Source organism: Oxyura jamaicensis, chromosome 3 (assembly GCF_011077185.1).
Source record: "Oxyura jamaicensis isolate SHBP4307 breed ruddy duck chromosome 3, BPBGC_Ojam_1.0, whole genome shotgun sequence".
Lineage (NCBI taxonomy): Eukaryota > Metazoa > Chordata > Aves > Anseriformes > Anatidae > Oxyura > Oxyura jamaicensis.
Window position 1 is genome coordinate 49,707,303 of NC_048895.1, and position 21,623 is coordinate 49,728,925.

Genomic DNA, 21,623 nt, shown 5'->3' on the forward strand with positions numbered 1-21,623 from the left:
GACAGTATCTTCTTTTATGATGCTTCCTCTCGATGCTTCCAATAAAATTTTTTTTATCACATAAAACGTTGCTAATATTTCTTCCCAAACTTTGCATTTTCTTTCCTGGTTATGTGTGGTTTTTTTTTGTTTGTTTTAATTATTCAATTATTTTATTTATTTATTTATTGTTGCCTACAACAATTTAATAATTTCTCAGGAAAAAAGTGATAGAAGGGGTTTCTTTTTTAATAATAAAAAAATAAAAGTTATAAAAAAAATACAATAAAATTGAAATGTCTGTTGCTCCCATATGTTGTAGCTCCCATATGTTGTTGAGTCCACTGGGAACTTAGGCCAAGTCTGTGTTAGATTGTTTTGGAAACTACTGATACATGGGATCAGGGATGTGAAGAAACTGTTTGACACAGTGCCAGGACTTTAGCAATTCCAAGCAATATAGTGGGGAAGTGAGAGTTGTACACTGACTGGAAGGTGTAACTGAAGCCTTCCTGGTTTTTTCAATAAGTCTACATTTAAATCTTAAGAAAGAAAGTATTTTTTTTTCTTTTTATTGCTTTTTTTTTTTTTTTTTTTAAACTGAATGACATATCTCTTAATCATACCTCAATTCCTCTTCAACTTTGAATAGTTTTGTTTGTTTTTTAATGTAGCTAAAATGTTATTAAAGCATTTACACAGTATTAGACTTTAAGGCTGAAATATTTTATCAGAAAAAAAAAAAAAAAAGAAAATCTCATCTTTGTTTTACTTAACAGAAAAAGCAGAACAGAAAGAAACTGGGAAGAAGAAAAACAAAGATGGAGAAAAAGAAAAAAACAAGTCAGCAATTCAGTCTTCACAAATGCTGGCAGAAATCCAGGGTTCTCCTCAAGTCTTAGCTGAGAGTAAGTGCTATTAAACTTTAAAAACTAAATGGAAGATATATGTAAATGAAAGATATTTTTTTTTTAATTCTCTAATTTATTTGGGGAACGATTAAATATACTTTTTTTTTTTTTTTAAAGTGATTATTTACAGGCTGTATTAAAGACTGAAGTCCTTCTAACATATTTAAATCCTATAAATTATTAAGAATAATTAAAAATATTAAGAATAATATTGCAGAAATTTGTATTTGATGTTGAAATAAAAAGCAAATCTACACTGAACATTTGGAAGTTGCTGGCCAGTCATGTAGGACCAAGGTTTGTTCTAGATATAAATTGCGTTTTTTATTAAAAATTATAATAATATTACTCTTCTGTAGTAACTTATTTGCAATATCTACTTTATTCAGTATATTGAAATTGGATAAAGGAGGAATGTTCCTTGTTGAAGAGCAGGGTGGCCAGTAACAGTCATTTGAATTTACTGTATGAATTATTTGTTTAATAATTTTTTTTCCTTTTTCCTGGAAATATGTTTTGATTGATGGATTTTTTTTATATCAATACATCTATGGTACCTTAAAAATTAAGAAAGTTCTTGCTTTGTGCATTAAAATTTAAATATTTTTTACCAAAATATATTTTGTGTCATATTTATTTACATAAAATATAAAATTCTTCATAAATGTATATTAAGCTGACTTTTGTAATTGTTTATATCTGCAAATATATAGCATACCCATACAGCTAGCAGAAGGAAACATATTTATTAACTGGAATATTATGTAGTTGAAAATCAGCAGGTGAGTGTCAATGGGACAACTTTCTTTAAGGTTATCCCATACAAAGTAAAAAAGTACAAAAAGAATGAAAATCTGTTTCTTATTATGTATATCAGTTTCTTGCTTCCTCATTTAAATCCCAGTTAAAATTGTACATTTAAATCATTTTGACTTGTATCATTCCAATATTATTTTTCATCAATGAGTATGTACCATATTCACTTGATTTCCTACACTATATACTAGTAAAGGAGCTAAAGAGAAATAAATTCTGAAATTAATTGTGAACAGTTAATAAGTTTGCAAACAAAACTTGGACTAACGGCTTTTTTTAAAAAATCGTAGTAGTTGTGGAATAGGAGATGAGGCATTTCACTCAACCATGTTGTGGGAAAATAAAACAAGGGAGAAACAGAAGTAATGAATTCTGGAAATTGTACAAAATCTGTGAAAGGGCATCAAAAATCATCATATTTTGTATTTACATATGAGGAAACCACATGACATTTTGGTCTTTCTTCTGCCATTTAAAGCAAAGTGTATTCTGTTTTCTTAAAGACCCTTAGTGACGTGCAAAGAAGTTATTTAGAAAGATTACTAGCTTGGGGCTAAAATGTGACAGATCAAAGAACTCTTTTATCCTAGATCTGTTTCATAAATGGAAGATGAAATGCATGCATTCTAAAGCCAAGAAATATTCTTAACCTTTGTTAACCTCTGTTAAAGTTAGCAAAATGTTATTTTCCTGAATGAGGTTGTTTAATCAACATCAATGGGATTAAGAGATGTGTAACATAACTTTATTAAAAATTTAACATCCTGACAACTTTCACATGTGCCTTTTAAAAGCAGTATTAAAAAGTGTGTTTTTTTTCAGACATTGCCAAAGCAAAAAAAAAAAAAAAGTATCAGAAAAGAGTTCTGGAAAAGAATCAAAAGTGTATATTTCACTACTGAACTTACTAAGAATTTGAATAGTATTATATGTGCAGATTGTAAAGTCAGAAGGCTTAAAATAGAGATAAAACCTGAGATAAACAAACTGCAAATAAAAAAAAAAATGTAATTCAAAACGTAATTTGAAATAGTACTGGACTGAATTATAGTCCCTATGAGGCTGTAGCCACAAGAAAAAAAAAAACTTGTAGGCTATATGAAACAGATATCCTGCAAAGAGTGGCCCAGGACAGTAGAACTATTTTTGTGCATGAAGTAAAATAACTAAAAGTCTAGGCTTAAAGTCAGACTCTAGAGGCAGCAGCTGCAAAATGTTTCTGAATTGTTCTTAGAAATCAGTGTCTTTACTCAATGCAGCAGGCCTTTTAATTTTAATTTTAATTTTTTATTTTTTTAAGGTCAGTTTCTTGAAAAGTACTTAATTTCCAGCACCATAAAACTGCTCATTTCCCTTGTACAATTTTTCACTGTACATATTGAGTACGAGGACTTTAAAGGAATTGTTTTTTGTTTGTTTGTTTGTTTTCCTGGGAAATATTGGAATTATTCCTAAAAAAATCATTGGCACACCAGTTGCTTCTAAGTGTTTAGAAACTTCTCTTACAGGCTTATGATTTAGCAGGGGTTATAATGTGGTGGTGGGTTGACACCATCTGGCAGCAAAGTGCCCACCCATTTTTGCTCATTCATTATCCACCAGCAGGATAGGATGAGAGGATCAGCAGAGCAAAAGCAAGAAAAAAACTTGTGGGTCAAGGTAAAGATACTTTTCAATAACTTTTAATACATGGAAAAAAATAATTAAGGAGAGAAAAAAGTAAGTGATGAAAAAGCAATCACTCACCACCCACAGCCTGACACCAAGCCAGGCTCTGAGCAACAGCTACTTTTGGAAAGCACCCTCCCTTGTTATTGCAATGTGTGACATTGTATGGGATGGAATATCTGAAGCAGAGTGAGAGATAAGGACTTAACACAAGCACTGTTCAGTGACAGCTAAAACATTGGTGTGTTATCAGTGTGTTTTTGTTGCAAATCTAAAGCACAGCACCGTATGGGTGGTTCTGAAGAAAATTAGCTCCATCTCTTCCAGACATACTACAAATCTATAAATACAATTCTGAAGCACTTGTGCACTCAAACCAATGCCGTCTGTATCTTTCCAAATACCATATGCATTGCAGGAAGCATTGTCACTATTTTTTTTTTTTCCCTCTATTTAACCTATTCTGTGGAACCAGAAGAATAACCAGTCCTCCACCTGATCAGCCAGGGCCCTTCCTGTGAGCAACCAGCTCTTTGGTCCTGTGGCCAGCCAGTCCCTGGGATGCTTTTGCAGGCAATTCATTTCTCCACTCATCAGTCTCTTCTTCTATTCTTCTAGTAACAATTTCTACTTTCATACCTGGGGAGTCCATTCATTCCATAAAGAGATTCTATGATGATAAGGTGTGAGCTATGTAGGCCTCTTGCTCCTATAATGAGCCACCATTCCAATTTCCATTTATGTTTCTAGACTAATGGTTTTTCTAATGATTTTGGAACTGCTGGAAAGGGAATACTATTCTACTTTAAAAGGCACTGGCCAGGTATTTGGGAATTTGTTCTACAAACTAGCACTTTGTGTCAGCTGTCTCATTGTGCCTTGATATTAGTTCTGTGATTAGAAATAATGTTTTATGTGTCACTTTCTATGTTACAGAAGTGCTGGGAGATTATAATAATGTTTAAAAAATGTTAGTTATAAAAGTAAACCCATAACATTAATCATCAGAGTAAGTGAGATACATAACACACATTAAAATGTCCATACATTTTTTTTGCATTTCCCTTTTGCTGGTTCAAAAGAGTTTTTACTTATAAGTGGGGACCACAGCCTAATATTTTGTTCTGTTTTTTCAAATGCATGCTATCATTCTGAAATATTTATGTAATATTTAAACTATGAGGAACACCTATATCACTTTTCTGAAGGCTAAAAAAAACTCTCCAATAGGAAGTTAATTCATGCCCAACTCAGCAGCAGGGGTTAGTGTATGAGCTGCACACCTTAACAGAAAGATATTGAAAGCCAAACAAACTATTTTGGAAAGTTAAAACTCAGCATCAGCTCCTGTTTGATATTAAAAAAAAAAAAAAAAAAAAAAAGAGAGAAATTTATAAGAGAATTTATAAGAGAAATCTAGGGATATAGCTAGAAAATTATTTGCAAGTCTTCAAAACATATGGTGCTTTTTTTTTAATAAAAACAATTAAGAATGATTGTAACAATATCCATTCTTGGCATTTCTCTTTAATTGTCTTAATTGATTTAAATGACACTTCCTTTTAACTGACTGGATGTGTATGTTACATAGATTGATTCCATTGATACTCTCCCTTTTTCCAGGAACTGACATATTTGTTCAGATGGTGTAGCAATCACCCTCTGTAAATGAATTTGCAATGCTGCAGATGTAAAATATAAGCAGCTACAAGGATTCAGAAATCTTTAACGACACAATGAAAAATCTTTAAATTTACACTGGTGGATATAAATAATAGGCTTTGCTGAACCTAACTTTTTGTTGTACTATATGTTATGACATTTTTCATCTGATAGTGTAATTTTAGCGAGGCTATCAGTTTGAGATAGATTCTTCAGATGATGAATACCTGGTATTCATGAAATACCAGTGTGTGAGAAATGTTTCTCATGTGCAATGAGATTGGTATGGCTTGTGGCATATTCCGTTCAGTAATTTGTGGTATATTGTAGATACTACTGCTGTATTTGTAACAGATCAGATATGTCAGTAAGGACTGAGACTCAATCTAGACTGTGTTCTTGCTTTTGAATAAATTGAAACCTACATCTAACACAAGCTGTGGTTAATTCAGTTATCAAAAGCATACAGAGAGAAATACTAAGAATCCAGTAGAAAGTAACTGTAAGTTACCATAAGCTTATGTTTTATTGAGAAGATGAATTCCTAAAAGAATATTCAAGATGCTTGAATATTCCTAAAAGAATATTCAAGAATATTCTTACTGCTTCAAGAAAAATACATTGCATACCTTGTAAACAAATGGATTTTTAAAAGCCTGATAAACTATATTTTTTCAGGCACTTGCCTAACTTTCATTTTCCTTTCTTCTCATTTCCATTTTCTTTTTTTTTTTTCCTTTGTATTTCCATTTCAAAGACAACGTCTATTCTTAATGCAACTTACAGTTGAATACTCAGTAAACATAGGTAAAAATAGGAAGTAATTATCCTATATTTGAGGTGGAACTGAAATGAACAAATACAGAACATTCTGATGAAAGAAAAGTGTCACAACCAATCTACTGAAATCCTGTCTGCACATGCTGTCTTAGATGTTTAAAGAAAAATGCAGAGATGCTTCTTCCCAAGCTGACTTTTAGGTCAAACCACAGACCCATATTTCTAATACTGTATTTTTTAGACTTTTAATTTTCCTTTGGCACTTGTCTGTCAGCCAAACAGCTTTGGATTCTCTAACTTTCAGGATTTACCAATGGCTTCTTTCACAGATACAGGTATGAGCGGTTGCTTAGTGCAAGGGATTTCTAGGGGTAATGAACTGTGGGAAGTCACCCCCGAACACTTTCTGAAGCAGCTATTGTTACCTCAATTTTTCCCTCTCCTTGACAGAATTAAGAGCAGCAACCCTGGTTTTTGACTACTTTTTCTCAAACTACCTGTTTCAGTCTTTATACCCATTGGTAGAAGTAGTGAGAACTCTGACTTTTCATCCTTTGCCAGCAAAACCATTTTTTGCTTTCTCTTTTGAGAAGCCTTTAGCTAGTACTTGCCAATTGGTATGCTTTCACTTCAGCTGTCTAGATGTGAACTGGGACCTTCATGCTAGTATCTAATATTTTTAAAACTTGAAGAAAAATAAAAGAACAAGTGCAAGAGCTAATTCTGCATTTCCAAGTTGTAGCTTTTGTTATTCATTTGTGTGAAAACAGTAAAAAATGTAAAAGTTGTTGATCTAAATATGCAAGGACTAAAACACTGTACTTTTTCCATCCATGGCTCCCCTTCTGAATACTTTACAATAAGCTCTTGTTTTGAATGGAATACGAGTCAGACAAAGAAAATAATAATGGAAGCAAGTCAGAGAAACTGAATAGCTTAGGTTAAGGAACCACAATGTTTATTTATGGCTTACACTGTTCCAAGACCTGTTAATGTTTTCTACCTAGGTTCTTCTGTACGAACCCAGCCAGATATGGCAGTATATGCTGATTGTATTCCATTACATTTGCTTGAAGCGGAGGTGTTTTCATTAGATCAAATGGTAAGATTCTGTACTCTCAGGAAAATAATGCATTATATATTGTATTATCTGAATGTTTATTTTAGTAACAACTGCATTGTTAATAATAATAATAATGATGATGATGATGATAGTGTAGTAAAACAATCAGGTAAATGATTATCAGTTAAATTGGTATTTCAGTCCTAGATTATGGACATGCTTTTTCCTACCATAACCATGCTCAATTTTTAGTTTTACTTCACTTTCCTCTGGATTTCAAGTGCTAAAGTCTCTGAGGAACAGATGCATCATGATGAAACACTTCAGAATGGAAAGAGTAATTATTTTAAGGGTTACTTGAAAAACATGAATTTTAGTTTTATTTATTTATTTATTTATTTATTTTTTATTATTTTTTCCAGGCTACAAATAATTACATCATATACATTTTCTGTTATGATGTTGTGTATGAAATAGTATGTTTGTATTCATTTTTATTATTGGTGTTGAAAGTAGTGGAAGCAGCTGGAGAAAGTTTAGCACTTCAAGAAGCTGGAGTGAAAGCAATGCTTAAATTTTGACTTAGCTACTCATAATCTGCAGAAAACTATTTTAAATACAAAAGTGGGCTTTCTTGAGATAATTATTAGCTAAATTTATTTTAGCTAATAATCTAATTTAATCACATTCTAATCACATTTTACATAAGTAGGACATTAATATGTAATCTTCTTTCTCAGAAAACCAGCAAGCTTCACAGGATGAAGACAAGAAATTTCAAAAAAAAAATAGTTTGCATTTCTTAGTTTCAACACTCTGAATTTCTCCTCCTCCTCCTCCTCCTCCTTCTTCTCCTCTCTTCAGTGCAGCTCATTTTGTGTTATTTTGAATATTAGGTTGTTCTCTGTGATTTTATTTTATTTTAATTCAAGGTCTCAAACAATACTGTCTCTTTGGTAGTATTAAGTAATATTAGTCATCCAAAAGCAAATTGATCACAGTGACATGGGCTACATCCTTCCTGCCACCTAAGGCCTTGAGTCTCAGACTTGGCCACACTCTGTTAGGATGCAGAGATTACAGAAAAAGAGGCATGACAGACCACACAGGATGAGGCAGGTGAATCTATATGTCTAAAACAGTAAAGACTGATAGGAAAATGGAAGCTGATACAAATTAAATATTAAAGCATAGTGGATTTCTTGTGGGCCCTAGTTAAAAAAAAAAAAAAAAAAAAAAAAAAAAAAAAAAAGCCCATTTTCAAGCTTGCTTTGGGGTCTGGTAAACACTACATCAATGGAAATATTTATAGGTTGGAGAATGGAGTAATAGTTTAGGATAAGAGTTGCTCCCTAAACTCCTAAACTCAGTAGAACGTTTGTCATTGATTGTATTTGTGCCAGAATTTTCCTCCATAATTTTTTCTGTTTCCATTTTAGCTGTTTTCTAGTGTGTATGTCCTTGGACTTATGTAGTAAATATAATTGTCTTAAGTTTGTTTAAACAAGACGAAAAAAAAAATAAATAGTTTCTGTTATGCAAGTATGCTTCCTGCTCAGCAGCTGATGAATTCTCTTTACAGCACCTAACTGGCCCTCTTCAAAATCCATCCAATCTCAGACGGTTTAGCTTGCATTTTTAAGTTTTTAGAATGTGTGTGTACCCAGTCACCGCTCCTGTAAAATATCTTTATAAATTCAGAGATCATACGAGGCCAATATATTGCTTATGTACCTTAAAGCATTTAATTTGATCCTCTCCCTTTAAATAACTCTGACAATCACAACCACAGTCTTCTCTGCACTGCTTGCAATTATGCCACCTTGGGACCATTTGATGATGAACAGGTACAATCAGAATCTGAGCTGATTAATGGGTTAAAAAAATATGTTATGGGTGATTTATCTAGCAGTGAAAAGAAGGTGTGTTTTTAAAACCAAAGTAAGGATGTACAAATCTTGAAGGAGAACATTCAGCAGAGAAAAAATAACAGACTTACATATGAGACCATTATTGTTTTAATGGGAAGAGCACCACTCAATGTCCACATCTAAAATTGCTCTTAAGTCCTTTGCTGAGGGCTTTGTTTATTTGAAGCAAAATGTTGTCAGTGTTGTTTCCTTACTTGTACACTTTGCTTCACTTATTTTTTTAGCACCAAAAGAATATGATAGTACAAATATGTTCAAAGAAGTGATCAATCTTTTCTGAAAATTAAAAAAGAAAGGTAGACACTTCTAAGTATTCAGTTATGCTTTTTATGGTGAATATTGATCCTATATAGAATGCTTTTGGATAATGTCCGGTGAACTGGTCTCACTTCTTTTGTTATCTAAACCATTAGATGTTTCTGTGTTCATACTGTTTTTTTTTTTTTTTTGTTTTTTTTTTTTTTTTGTTTTGTTTTTGTTTTTGTTTTTGTTTTTGTTTTTTTTGAGAGAAAGGGGCAATGAGAAAGGAGAGCTGTGCCCAGTCAGATTGTCTTTCCATGTTTCATAGGCTGGTTCTTCAGAGAATCTGAGGCAATATGGGCTTTTGCAAGTATATAGCCATCCTGTCCTGGTTACTAGAACGAGGTCCTGCCCTTTGGTAGCACCACCACAATCACCACCAGTTCCTCGCTGGAAACGTTTCCGTCAGAAAAAGGAAACTGTTGTGACATCTGAACCTCAAGGTTTGTCTACTCAAACCTTTGGAATAAATTTTTAATTACATTTTAATCATTATAAATGTTCTCAAGCACATACTTATCATCTGTTAGCATAATTTAAATAGAACTGCATTATGGATTATTTCTCTCTCTCTCTCTCTCTCTCTCTCTCTCTCTCTTTTTTTTTTTTTTTTATTTTTTCCATTTCTGTAATACTTTGCTTTAGTTCTATTACTCTATTATTTCTTAAATGCTTTGGGAAGTGTCTTAATCTGTTGCTAAAAAATACTTTACTGTACTGGAGAAAATTCGGAGGGAGTATTATTAGAGCAGTGCACTGAGGCAGAGCCATGAAAGCTGCTAAACACCTTTTGAACATTTAAAGTATGTGACTAGGCCTTCTGCAATTATTCACAGTTTTAAGAGTAAACTTATTCTGAGCCTAGTCTAGACTGCATAATGAAATTAAATATATAACATGAGATAGCTTGAATATGAAAGATTTACAGGCATGTTAGCAAAATATACTGGCATAGGAAACAGGAAATCATCAAAGGTAGAATGTTCTGCCATGGTTCTGAGATATTTTGGATATTTTTACATATAGGTTAAGCACACTTTTAATATCTTGCAAGCTGAGAGTCAGAGAATTATGCATTTAATTTGCTCATGATACATCACCTAAAGCCAACCCAGTTGTTCTCTTTTATTCAAGTGCATGTTATGGTGTTTGGAGATTCTTTCCTGAAGTCTTTGTACAATTATTTAGGGGTGAGTAATCCCCTGTGGAAATCATCTGTCAATTAAGTATTAAATATTTCTTATGAATATATATTTATTTTTTTCCAGAGCCTGTGATAAAGAAACCTGAACAATACATCGAGATTGCTAGCCTATTTTTGAACTACAAATTAAATTCTATCACAATACCAAAAGATGTGTAAGTATGCACTATAGTTTCAGCAGTAACATCAATTTTTTAGTAATTTTACTGTAAAATCACAATGGCTTATACTTATTTGGGTCACAGGAAAAAAATGTTCAGTTCATGTAGTCTAAAGCACATCAGGATCAAAGCACTGTAATGAAGTCAAATAATAATTTGGCAATCAGTGAACTGCACACTTAGGATCAATATCAGCATTACAAAAGACAAGCCACTTACAAAATGTTATTAAACTCAAAAAAAAAAAAAAAAATCTGAAACCTTTCCCGCAACTAGTCCCAAAAGTTCTAATAACACACAGAGACATAAACGTGCTGTTATATGCACCCTCCTGGCATCACTGATTACAAGCACACCCCCTCCTTTGGAAGTGCAGGGTCCTCTATGTGCACACACCTCAGGTTGGGGTTCATGTCTGTGCGCGCAGCTCCTTTAGGAGTTGGGGTGCTCTAGGCTTTGTATGCAGCTCCCTACAATCTGCTAATCTACATGCTGGTGAGAAAGGCTACTCTGTTGGTCCCTGTTGGTCACACCTTGTACTGAGTCTCCTAGCTGGATGCACAAAGTTCGGTGCATCCGACATCCATGGGCAGTGAGCTGTCTGGCCTAGGCACAAGCTGTCATGCCTGTGGGGTAGCTACAGGCAGTGACAAACCAGAGTTTGTCTGTTGCTGTTTCCAGTCCAAGGTCTCTCCCCTCTATTGCACATTTTCATCATCCTTTTTGCTTTTCAAGCTGTCTTCTCATGTTTCAAAAGTTTTCCTGAATATGATTCCCCATTTTTATTTTTTTTCTTAACTCTGATTCACATCTTTATCTTTAACAAGAACAAGCTGGGGCAAGCCCCCTCTCAGACAGTGTTGTTTGGTCCCGTTACATGATCTGTAATTTATTCTCCATCATTGCTGAGTGAACTGTGGCAATTTCATCTGATTTATGTCACAGAAAAATATATTGTCATTTACCTTTTTCTACAGTGTTGTCTTCTGTGTGTGAAAATTTCATATCTCTTCTCTCCTGCTTTCTTGGAGGTTACGTTTAGACACAAATCATTGAAAATTATATTTCTGAATATTAATGAGCATTTAAAAAGCCGGATATGGTGGCATTTTTATTTTCATCTGGCCTTGCAACAAATTAGATAGAATAATTTCTTAACATTAGCAGCTCCCCATGGAAAATTTGACTGTATTTTTTCTAATCTATTTTTTTTGTTTTGAAGTTCATAATCTGCATATGCCAAAGATAGCCAGTGTAACACCTAACTGCGGACCGTTACTTAATGTTAGTCTCTTGCTCATTTCTGGCTCCATCATATATATGATTTTCTCTGAAAAATAATTGGCCTTGTTGGCTCAGTCACATCCAATTATCAGAGGAAGCTGATGCGGCTGAATATCTTCAGTTTTTACTTCTCCCATAATTCAGGAAGAATATACAAGGATCTTCCATCTTGCTAAAGTAGAGTATAAAATTTGACATAAAGTTATATGGAGAAAAAAAAATCTAATCCCCATTTTCTTTTGTTTCTTCATATTAGATGTATCAGTCAGGTAGTATATCAGGTATCTTTAATGAAAGTATGGTTATACATTGAAAAATACCCATCAAAGTCTAATTTATTAATTAATTCAGAGATTTTATCTTAACCTCAAAATGTTTTGCAATTTTCTGTAATTAGGGGGCCAAAAATAAGTAAAATATTTAATAGGTCACTTCCACCACAAATAGGAATATTCTTTAACATCTTTAAAGTTTTGCCTATAACTACTGATCTTTTTAAATTTCTTGCACATAAGAAGGCAATCATTTAATGGCATGTCAGTACTTTTATTGACTTCACACGGTTGAAACAATTAATGGTATTTTTTTACTATAGTTTTTACAAGCAGCCTGAGAGTGTAGCTGAATCTGTTCATGCTCAAAACACAACTTTGTATAAATATCCTGTATTAAAGACTGGAAGTTGTAAAATCCTGTGAAAACCAGGGTCTTTAAACAAGGAGTCTTAGAGAAGAAGTTTCAGAAATTGATGTATGCATGACTTCTAGTCAATATTCAATAAATATTCAATGTTAACACGTTCTTGTTGACAGGAAAAGAACGATTTCCATTAAGGTTATCAGGTACTTTCTTTTTTTTTTTTTTTTTTTTTTTTTTTTCCTTTGACTCAAGACTCAATTATATATTACTGTCAGGCTTAAAGTTATGATTTGAGCATTCATTAGGCAACTGCTGAAATTATTAGCAGTTAATCCTTCTTTTATAATCTCTCTTTTATTCTGACTGAACTCCTGACAAAGGGCACACTGAATGTATGACATACTACATGAGCACAAAAAGGTTTATGTTATTTTGATATTTCTTTTCTTGAGCCTGAGTCCAATTTGTATGTTGCTGGGAACCTGTATATATTTAAGGTGTGTGCAGCTCTTTTAAAATTCATCTCTAAGTAAACAGAATAAATTGTATATTTGACGGGTACTGCATTTTGATCACAGTGATTGGTTGGGTTGATAATAAGCCAGTAAGATATTTTTGGAAGAACAGCATTTGCACGTGGAAAAACTGTCCTTGGATTATTTTGGAATACTCAGGGAAAATCATTGTTTTGCTGATTTAGTTGCTTTTTCCTGATTAAAATACAGTAAATTACTTGTTTTCAAATTGTAAGAATAGAAACGTAAAAATGCTTAAAGCAATATGCATAAATACATTATGGAAAGAATAGGAGAATAATAATTAAGACTTAATTTTATTTATTATATTTATTTTTGTGTTAGCATACATTACATTAGAAACATATTTGTATGTTATTTTATATATTTATTTTCATATTTAATAGATCCTTCATGGTCAACCTACCCCATTTTGTCAAGAATAGTTTATTTAATGTTCAAAGTTTCCATGAGGATTGGCTAATTTAGTCTCCTGTGATTTAATTAACAGGTAGAAAAGAAGAATATATAGAAAGAATTACCATTTTGTTAAAGTAATATAGCTGTCTAAATAAGGTGAAAGACTTAGATAAACAACTGAGACTGAAATTGTTTTTAATCTCTTGCTTTTATCCTAATAAAAATTTCTGAATGTCTCAAGGGAAAGATAATTGTGACAAGTTACTACTACAGATCTTGATGTTTCATTATATCAGTCCTTAAGAAAAGAGTTAGGTAACATGCTTACGTTTTCTCTGTTCTTTATTGCTGTCATAACACAATTACTCACATCTAATTGTCATGTTTGCAGCATTGTTTTGATATCATTCTTCTAGTTTGCTTGACAAGGAAACAATTATTTATATTTCTATACTTCATTCTTCTGCCTTCACTGAAGTCAGAGGCAGAGCTTCCATCTACCACAGCAAGAGATAGCCTTACAAAGGTTTACTTAATTACTATATCTTTTATCTGTCTGGTACATATGGAAAACGATTTTTGAGGGGAAAAAAATGAAAAAACTATTCTGACACACACAAATATATATGTGTGTGTGTGTGTGTGTGTGTGTATACGTATATTATTTTTTCCTGTCTGTGGGCCATAGAAATTTATTCTCTTCTGGTATTACCATCTAGTTTTCCTCAGCTGGCTTGGGTTTTGTATTTTAAGGTTGGTTAGTTAGTGAAGCATAGATCTATGTGTGGTGCCAAGCCACTAATCATAAGGAATATATGTGTATGTACTTTTTGTGTTGCTCTGTTGTCAAAATAAAGGAGGTACAAATTATTTTGACAGAATTCTGTTAAAATTCTGTTAAAAATAGTAGTTATGAAGACCAAGAGCAAATATATGTATTAAAGTGTTTGAGTTTTCTTTTATTATTTAGTTGCTTCCCACAGTCTACCATCAAAAAAGGATTTCATTCACTGACCCAACTCCCTTCTGTCACTGAACATGCTGAAAATGTAAATGACAGTAATGTGGCTATGATTCAAAGTGAGAGACACTTAAATGCGGAAGATTATTCTCAGGTAATAATAGTATTTATAGTATTTATAGTATTTATAGTATTTAAACCTTATATTTTGAATGGAGAAAGGATACTTACAAACAGAGACTTTCTGGAAACTACACTATTTCATGCAAAATATTTTGTACAGGAAAACTATTTGCAGCATAGAGAAATAAACATTCAATTGATCGAACAAACAGAGCTCCACAGATGTCATTTTATTAGCACAACACCTACAAAAGAATCCAAATTGTCAGTGCCATTATCTCTTCAATTTCATACTTAGTGCAGCAAACACCACTCATAAGAGCATCTGATGGCATTTCTCTCTTTGACTTTCTGAAAAATGAGGGAGAAATCAGACTATTGAGGGAGAAATAAACCTGAGGGAGAAATAAACCAATTATATCTGGGGGAGGATGGGGAAGAAGCACTCCCAACTTCTAAATGTTTACAGCAGTTCTCCCCTTCACATTCATTTTCTGTCCCAAGTAAAGAATGAGTGCCTCTTCTATAGTTGTTTTCCTTTCAATATGATTACAGTATAGAAAATAATTTAAGAGTCTCTATAAAATATATTTATCCATAGTGCTGCATAAAGGAAAAACAGCATCAAAGTGCTGATCTTTACTATCTTGTACTAAAGATGATCCACTTTTAAAATTTCTACAGTACCTTTCTGGGACAAACTGATAAATACACATGGGGATAATATTTGTGGTATTTTGTTGATGTACAGTGACTGCCTGCAGGGTTATAAAATGTGTTCGAAGACCACAGGGCTGCTGTTGAGGATAGTGTTAAGTATCTGCATGGACAAATAAAGTAATAATTTATTTTGTAAATTTTGAAGTAAAGGGAATTTTTTTTTCTATGTACTTTTTGGAGTGCCTATATACATGTTTACTCTTCAGAGTACAGTATAATGTCATTTTTATATTTCAGATCTGAAACTCAATGTCTTAAACTGTTGTTTTAGTGTCTAGAAACTATATCTGTGTGTGGATATATTTATTCAGTATTATTTAAAAATAAGACAATGTTGCACTGAAAGAGAAATCTTTGCAGTCAAATATATATATATATTTTGCTATTTTGCATTTTGTGTACATTTTAGAAACAAATAATAGCTTAATTAGTACTTCATGACCATTTAAAAGTATTTTTAATAATTGCAGCTTACAAAAATCATTACAAAAGCAGCAGGGTGAAAAGGTGCTGTAAGCAGTATAATAATTATTGGTTGGATTACTTCTATCTCTATAGCTGTACAAATATAGATTTAGATAATTGCAAAGTAATAGACATTTATGTTCTAGAAACACAGAAGTAGTTTGGAATGTCACTTTGACTTTCTCCTCTAGTTAAGAGCCGTTCTGAGTGTGGAAAGCTGGTATGTCACAGTAGAGCATGCAAACAAGGAGAGTCAAGGGCGAGTAAGAACATGAGAGACATTGGTAAAAAATAAAATAAAATAAAATAAAAAATAAAAAAAATAGAATGGTTTGAAGAAGAAAAGAGTGTGATAGTCTGAGGGCAATCTGATTCAGACATGAAATGTAAGAAGTCATCAGCACCTAATTAGCTTATATTTGAACCTTACCTTTGCCTCAGTTTAAATCTCAGCTGAAAAATACTGTGCCTATTAATAGCTGTGGTATGTAGGTAGCACTGCATTGGAACTGACTGCAAAAGAAATAAAGTTTTTAACTTGCAGAGCAATCTTCTTTATTTCACCTATTAAACTTTTTAATCAAAAAATTATATGGATACCCTTGGGAAATTCATTATGGAAGAGCTTTCTTTCCATAGTTTTAAAACTTGAAACAACAATATACATCTAAATTATTTCTTGTCTGATTTAAAATCAATTAGTGTTTAAAAAAAGCAAAAACTGAAAGGAAACTTTAATATCCTCTACTCACTATGCAATTGCTAATTTGTAGAATTTCATAAAGCATGAATAACTTTGTTTCTATTTTAAGCTATGTGTTTGATATCAGGAGAAATCTGCTTTAATAGAGATGTAGATCTAGTAAAACTTTCGTGATGGAGCAGTTTTATGCTTTAACAGAGGTCTGATATGTCAGCTGTTGAGCCAGATCCTCAGCAAGTTTAAATTGGCATATTTAAAACAGCGTCAATGAAGAGGTGCTGGACTGTGTCCAAAGAAGAACAATGAAGCTGGTGAAGGGTCTAGAAAACAATTATTTTGAGGAGTGGCTGTGGGAACTGGGGTTGTTTAGCAAAGAGGAAAAGAGGCTCAGGTGAGACCTTATCACGCTACACAGTTACCTTAAAGAAGCCTATAGCAAGGTGGAAATCTGTCTCAACTCCCAAGTGATAAGATGAGGGGAAATGGCCTCAAGCCATGCCAGGGGAGGTTTAGGTTGGATAACAGGAGAAATTCTTTACCGAAAGAGTTGTGCTGCATTGGAACAGGCTGCCCAGGGAAGTGGTTGATTCACCATCCCTGGAGTTCTTCAAGAAATGTGTAGATTTAAAACTTAGTAGCATGGTTTAGTGGTGGACTTTAGTACTAGGTTAAAGGTTGGACTAAATGATCTTAGAGGTCTTTTCCAACCTGAATGATTCTATGATTCTACAAGTATACGAAGCTACATAACTGAATATGTGATTCCTTGTTCCTAAGGTCTGTTGTCACAGAAATAGATAATAGGGAAAATTGAAAGATAAAATTTTAGGAGCTAGACCTGCCTTCTTTGAAGAATATTAATTTGAAAGATGTGGTGTTATTTCTTATGTCCCCAAATTACTTATGCGAAATAATAGAAATGTTCAATTATTGTTTTTTTTTCAAACACCTTTTTTGTTTTCCTGATTTTCCCGTTCCTGATTTTTCAGTTCTTAAAGCCTTGTGGATGTTTGTTAGGAAAAAAAAACACTTTAAAATATCTTTTTCTTGTAGTTAAACTGCTATTCAGAAAATGCATTTTGTAAATATTTCTTTAAAAAATCCATAAAATAGGACCCAGTTATTTAGTGAAGGGGCTTGTTTTTTTGTTCTTATTCAACAAGAACATGAGTAATTTATGTATGCAAGATGCATTGCAATGCATTTGAAAGTATATTTTTGTTTTGTTCTATTTGGTTGCAAAAATTTATTTGTGAAATAAATAGCTTCCAGTTCTAGAAAGTTTTCAGAATTTTAGTTTTTTTTTCTTTCATTTTTATTCACTATCCACCTTTGTGGATAAAACAAAACAGAACAAAACAAAAACAACAAAACAAACAAACAAAAAGGCCCTCATACATAATTTGCATAGTATGCATCGCAGTTGTCTGCAATAGAAATTTTGGCAAGCTCTTTTGAGAAAAAGATTATCCTGGAACAGTATTTCCTTGCAGCTCTCTCATTCAGAATCCCACTTAAATATTGTTCATTGAGATGAATTATTTAATACAAGTTATCTCCAAATTCATTAGAAATAAATATTTTTACCTTCTCTTTGAGGAAATGTTGAATACTACAAAGCAATAAAAACCTAGTCCAAAAACATTTTACATCACAATTTGCAATGGCTATTAAATAATTTAATGGACCTACCTGATTGCTATACCCAGAAATCCTAAGAACACTCTGACATTTTTCATGGCTCCCTCAGTATAAAGCTCTCTGGCAATGCTACTTACTAGAACAGAACTATTATAATTGCCACTCTTTTCCACTAATTTAAACACTTGTTCTTTGATGTTCATACTTCATCTTTCAGTGTCATCCCTATGTATACAAGCTCCAACTTAACTTTTGCTTCACAACTGATGTCAGTCTAGTTAGTTAGCTTATTCAGTTTTGTGCTTTTTTCATGTTACCCATAAACTTCCAAGACTCATGTCATAACAAGCTTTTTTGTCTCCTCGTTCTGATCCTTCTTAGCACATACTTCTTTAGGGTCTATTAAGCTCAGTGAATTGGTGTTGAGTTACAGGATAGCTAGGTAGAAAAAAAAGTCAATTTTCTTTAAGAATGTTTGGAAATTAATTTCAGTCTACACAAAATGAAAACTCATTTTTTAAGGAAAAATAAAGTATACATGGGATGTTACACACCTGAATTAGAAGAAGGACTTGAATACTCAGTTTGTACATTTGTGGTATAGCAAATCTATACTGGAACAGTTCCAATATCAGAGACTGAAGAAAATAATACTGGATATTAGTAATTCAGTATGTTTAGGCCATTTTGGTACCTCAATCTGTGCACATCTATCAACTTTGCAGTTGTTCTTACATTTGTACCACTGCCTTCCTTCAAAAGTCATCTCTGTTATCTTCTTCCACAACACAGCTAAAAATAGACTAACACATTTAAAGAAAACGGTAATTCAGGAACAGGCAAAAAACAATGTGTCCAAGTGACTAATTTTTTAAACCACTTTAGTGATATAGCTCTCAGGCCAACATCAAGCCTAAAAATGTAACACAGGGCAAGATTTTAAGAAATATTTTCATTTTATTTTTTATTTTTTTTTAGTCTTAAAAATGATGTTTTTGAAGATTAAAAATGATGTTTTTGAAGATTTATTGCTTCACCTTCAATTATATCCAAATAACTTATTTTTGGAAGAAGATTGTTTCCAGAAAAATGGTGTGAAAGATTGTTTTATATGTAATTTTTACAATAGAAAAAGACAGTGGTTTTATAAAAATATCAGATAGCTTTGAAACATTTTGTGCATTTGAGTAAAATATCAACATAGCTAATGTTAGGAGGTTAAACAAGGAAAATTAATATTTGAAATGAACAAGATAGATATAAATCTATGAATTACAATTATTTTTACAATTATGTGTGAACAATTATAAAATCTAAAAGATGACCAATTAGATTTTTAAGTTAACTGGCAAATTTGCCTCACATTTTGCATTTAGATTTCCTATTGATATGAACAATAAGTAACTAAACTCTCCCTGAATCTCTGTGCATCCTTTCATATTTCACAGCAGGATCCAAGTCTTTCTTTAAATTCCTTCTTTATCAGATACTATGACAGAGCAGATTTGGCCCTTCAGATAATGTGTGCTTATTAAGAAAGAAAAATGACTTTAGTTTCTCTTCCTATGCCATTATTTTAGATGCTATAGCTGAGGCTATAGCATAAGAGCACAAGAACTTCTTTAACAATCCCAGTCACCTCAGTACCACTGAGATTTAGGTAGAAGGACACATCCCATACCATTGTAGAAGCAGGCACCTTATAACTATACTATGTCTGTACTCCAGAAAAGGAAGTTGACCCTGTGACTTCTACAGGAAACTTGGCAATTCTGGAACTATGCAGGTTGTAGACTATCATGCAGAATAAAAGACAGCTGCATGCACGGGTACTTCTGAAGTCACAGTGTAAAGAGGATATATAGCCCATGTATATTTTAATGTATATCTCTAATTATAATTAGAGATTTTTAGACCCAAATGTTGAGGTATGAATGTCCTGTGACAGGTGATCACAGCTTGTCTTCTGTTTTGTACAGTTGTATGTACAGAAATTTGGAAAGAGGAGCTAAAGTACACAGGCCCTTAGATGCAAAATCCTATTGTTTCCTCTTCAGTTCATTTGCTTTAGAAAAGCTAGAAATGCATCTGAAAAGGATATGTAAGATGTAATATATTTCAATAACCAGATTATTCAACAGTTAAAAATTTCAACAATCTATGTATTTTACTCTTAATTGCTGTTTATGTTAGATCTTTTGAGCTTTGACTCATGAACATTCTTTAAAAATATATATCAGATTTAAAGTACAGTTTAGAATTTGTACTGTGCAAAAATAGGCCTTTCAAATTCTCTTAATAAAGAAAATACTGCAGTTACATTGTACATGCTAAATTATTTTGTACTATTTTGGTACAGAGATTCTTAAATCTTTAGTTTATTCACTTGGCTCGTTCCTCTAATTAGTTCAGAGAAAATAAAGCACCTAGAATTTTGACAGTGGTGAGATTCCAAAGCTTATTCTGGGACTGTGGAGGTGCTATAAAATGGTGCAGGAAGAATTTTATTGCAGCTAGGAATTAAAGTTGAAAGCCCTATCTTTCCTCTAAAGATGCATTCTCAGGTTCCTGCATATTGTGTGGGCAAGGAAAGTCTGTAATAGGAGAGTTAAGGCAGACCTGACATTACTGCACAATGACAATGTGCAAAGTTTAGGTATAAGGTATAATTGTGCCCTACCATCCAATCTTAATTGTGACCTACCATCCAATCTTACTACCATCCAATCTTACATCCAATTTACTCAGACTCCCTGAATTTTGTCAGCCTGCCCTCAAACTACCCTTCTAGATTTTATTGAAAAAAGCATAAAAGCAACTCCAAGTCAGTCCAGCTGCCACAATTCCTTTTTGAAATGCAGAACAGGAAATCACCGCATGTGTCCAGATGTTGATTAGCTCAGTGCTATCAACATCAACACCTCTTCCCCTTGTAAAAATGGGTATATATGAGGAGTTTGGGCAGGGGGAGGGTGACACTTTGTGTTAAACAGAGAGGTGGAAAGAAAAGAAGCTTGCAAAGTTGTTTGCAAGAGTGTTATTAGGCTTCAGTATTTACAAAGGTAAAGCTAGTGCAGTTAACCCATTCAGAGCATAGTGGAAAATGGAATTTCCAAAAGGCTGGCTAACTGGATTTTAACTTTAGTGCAACTGTATATTGCATTCATATTAGTTCAGCACCTTGAGCTTGAAAATGGGATTGACCAGAACAAAGTTGTTGGTCCAAAAAAAAAAAAAAAAAAAAAAAAAAAGAGAGAGAGAGAGAAAGAAGAAAAAAATAAAAAGAAAAATAGCAGGCAACTTTGTATTGTGCAGCTGATACAAAACTGAAGATGCTGTAACAATCAGGCATGCTGTCTCCATTGACAGTTGTGTACACTTGCACAGCAAGTAACATTTGTTAGAAAAAGGAGCTATCTATATACCCTTCAAGAATGGAAAATTAGAATAGCATAGAATCAGGTCTAGAATAGAACTAATTAGTTCTTAGAATAGAACTTATAGTCAAAGAAAAGTGGTAACAGAGAGCATTTTTAATAGTATAGGAGTAGGCACATAGAACATCTTTTATGCGAGACTCCAGATCACATGTACTTCCCTAGAAGAACATTCCCTCTCCTTCTCCCTCCTTCCTTTTCCTCTCCTCCTTTTCCCTTTTCCTCTTCTCCTTCTCCTTC

General features: G+C 32.9%; 1 protein-coding gene across 2 annotated transcripts in view; it reads left to right on the top strand.

The window, feature by feature from the left end:
• Nucleotides 1–21,623, top strand: part of ADGB (androglobin) — a 113,816-nt gene that overhangs the window by 28,531 nt on the left and 63,662 nt on the right. For both annotated transcript variants that reach the window (XM_035321928.1, XM_035321929.1), the window contains 5 exons: nucleotides 759–887; nucleotides 6,824–6,918; nucleotides 9,379–9,553; nucleotides 10,379–10,469; nucleotides 14,304–14,448. In XM_035321928.1, the coding sequence (XP_035177819.1) occupies nucleotides 759–887; nucleotides 6,824–6,918; nucleotides 9,379–9,553; nucleotides 10,379–10,469; nucleotides 14,304–14,448 (635 nt within the window). The remainder of the gene's footprint in view (nucleotides 1–758; nucleotides 888–6,823; nucleotides 6,919–9,378; nucleotides 9,554–10,378; nucleotides 10,470–14,303; nucleotides 14,449–21,623) is intronic.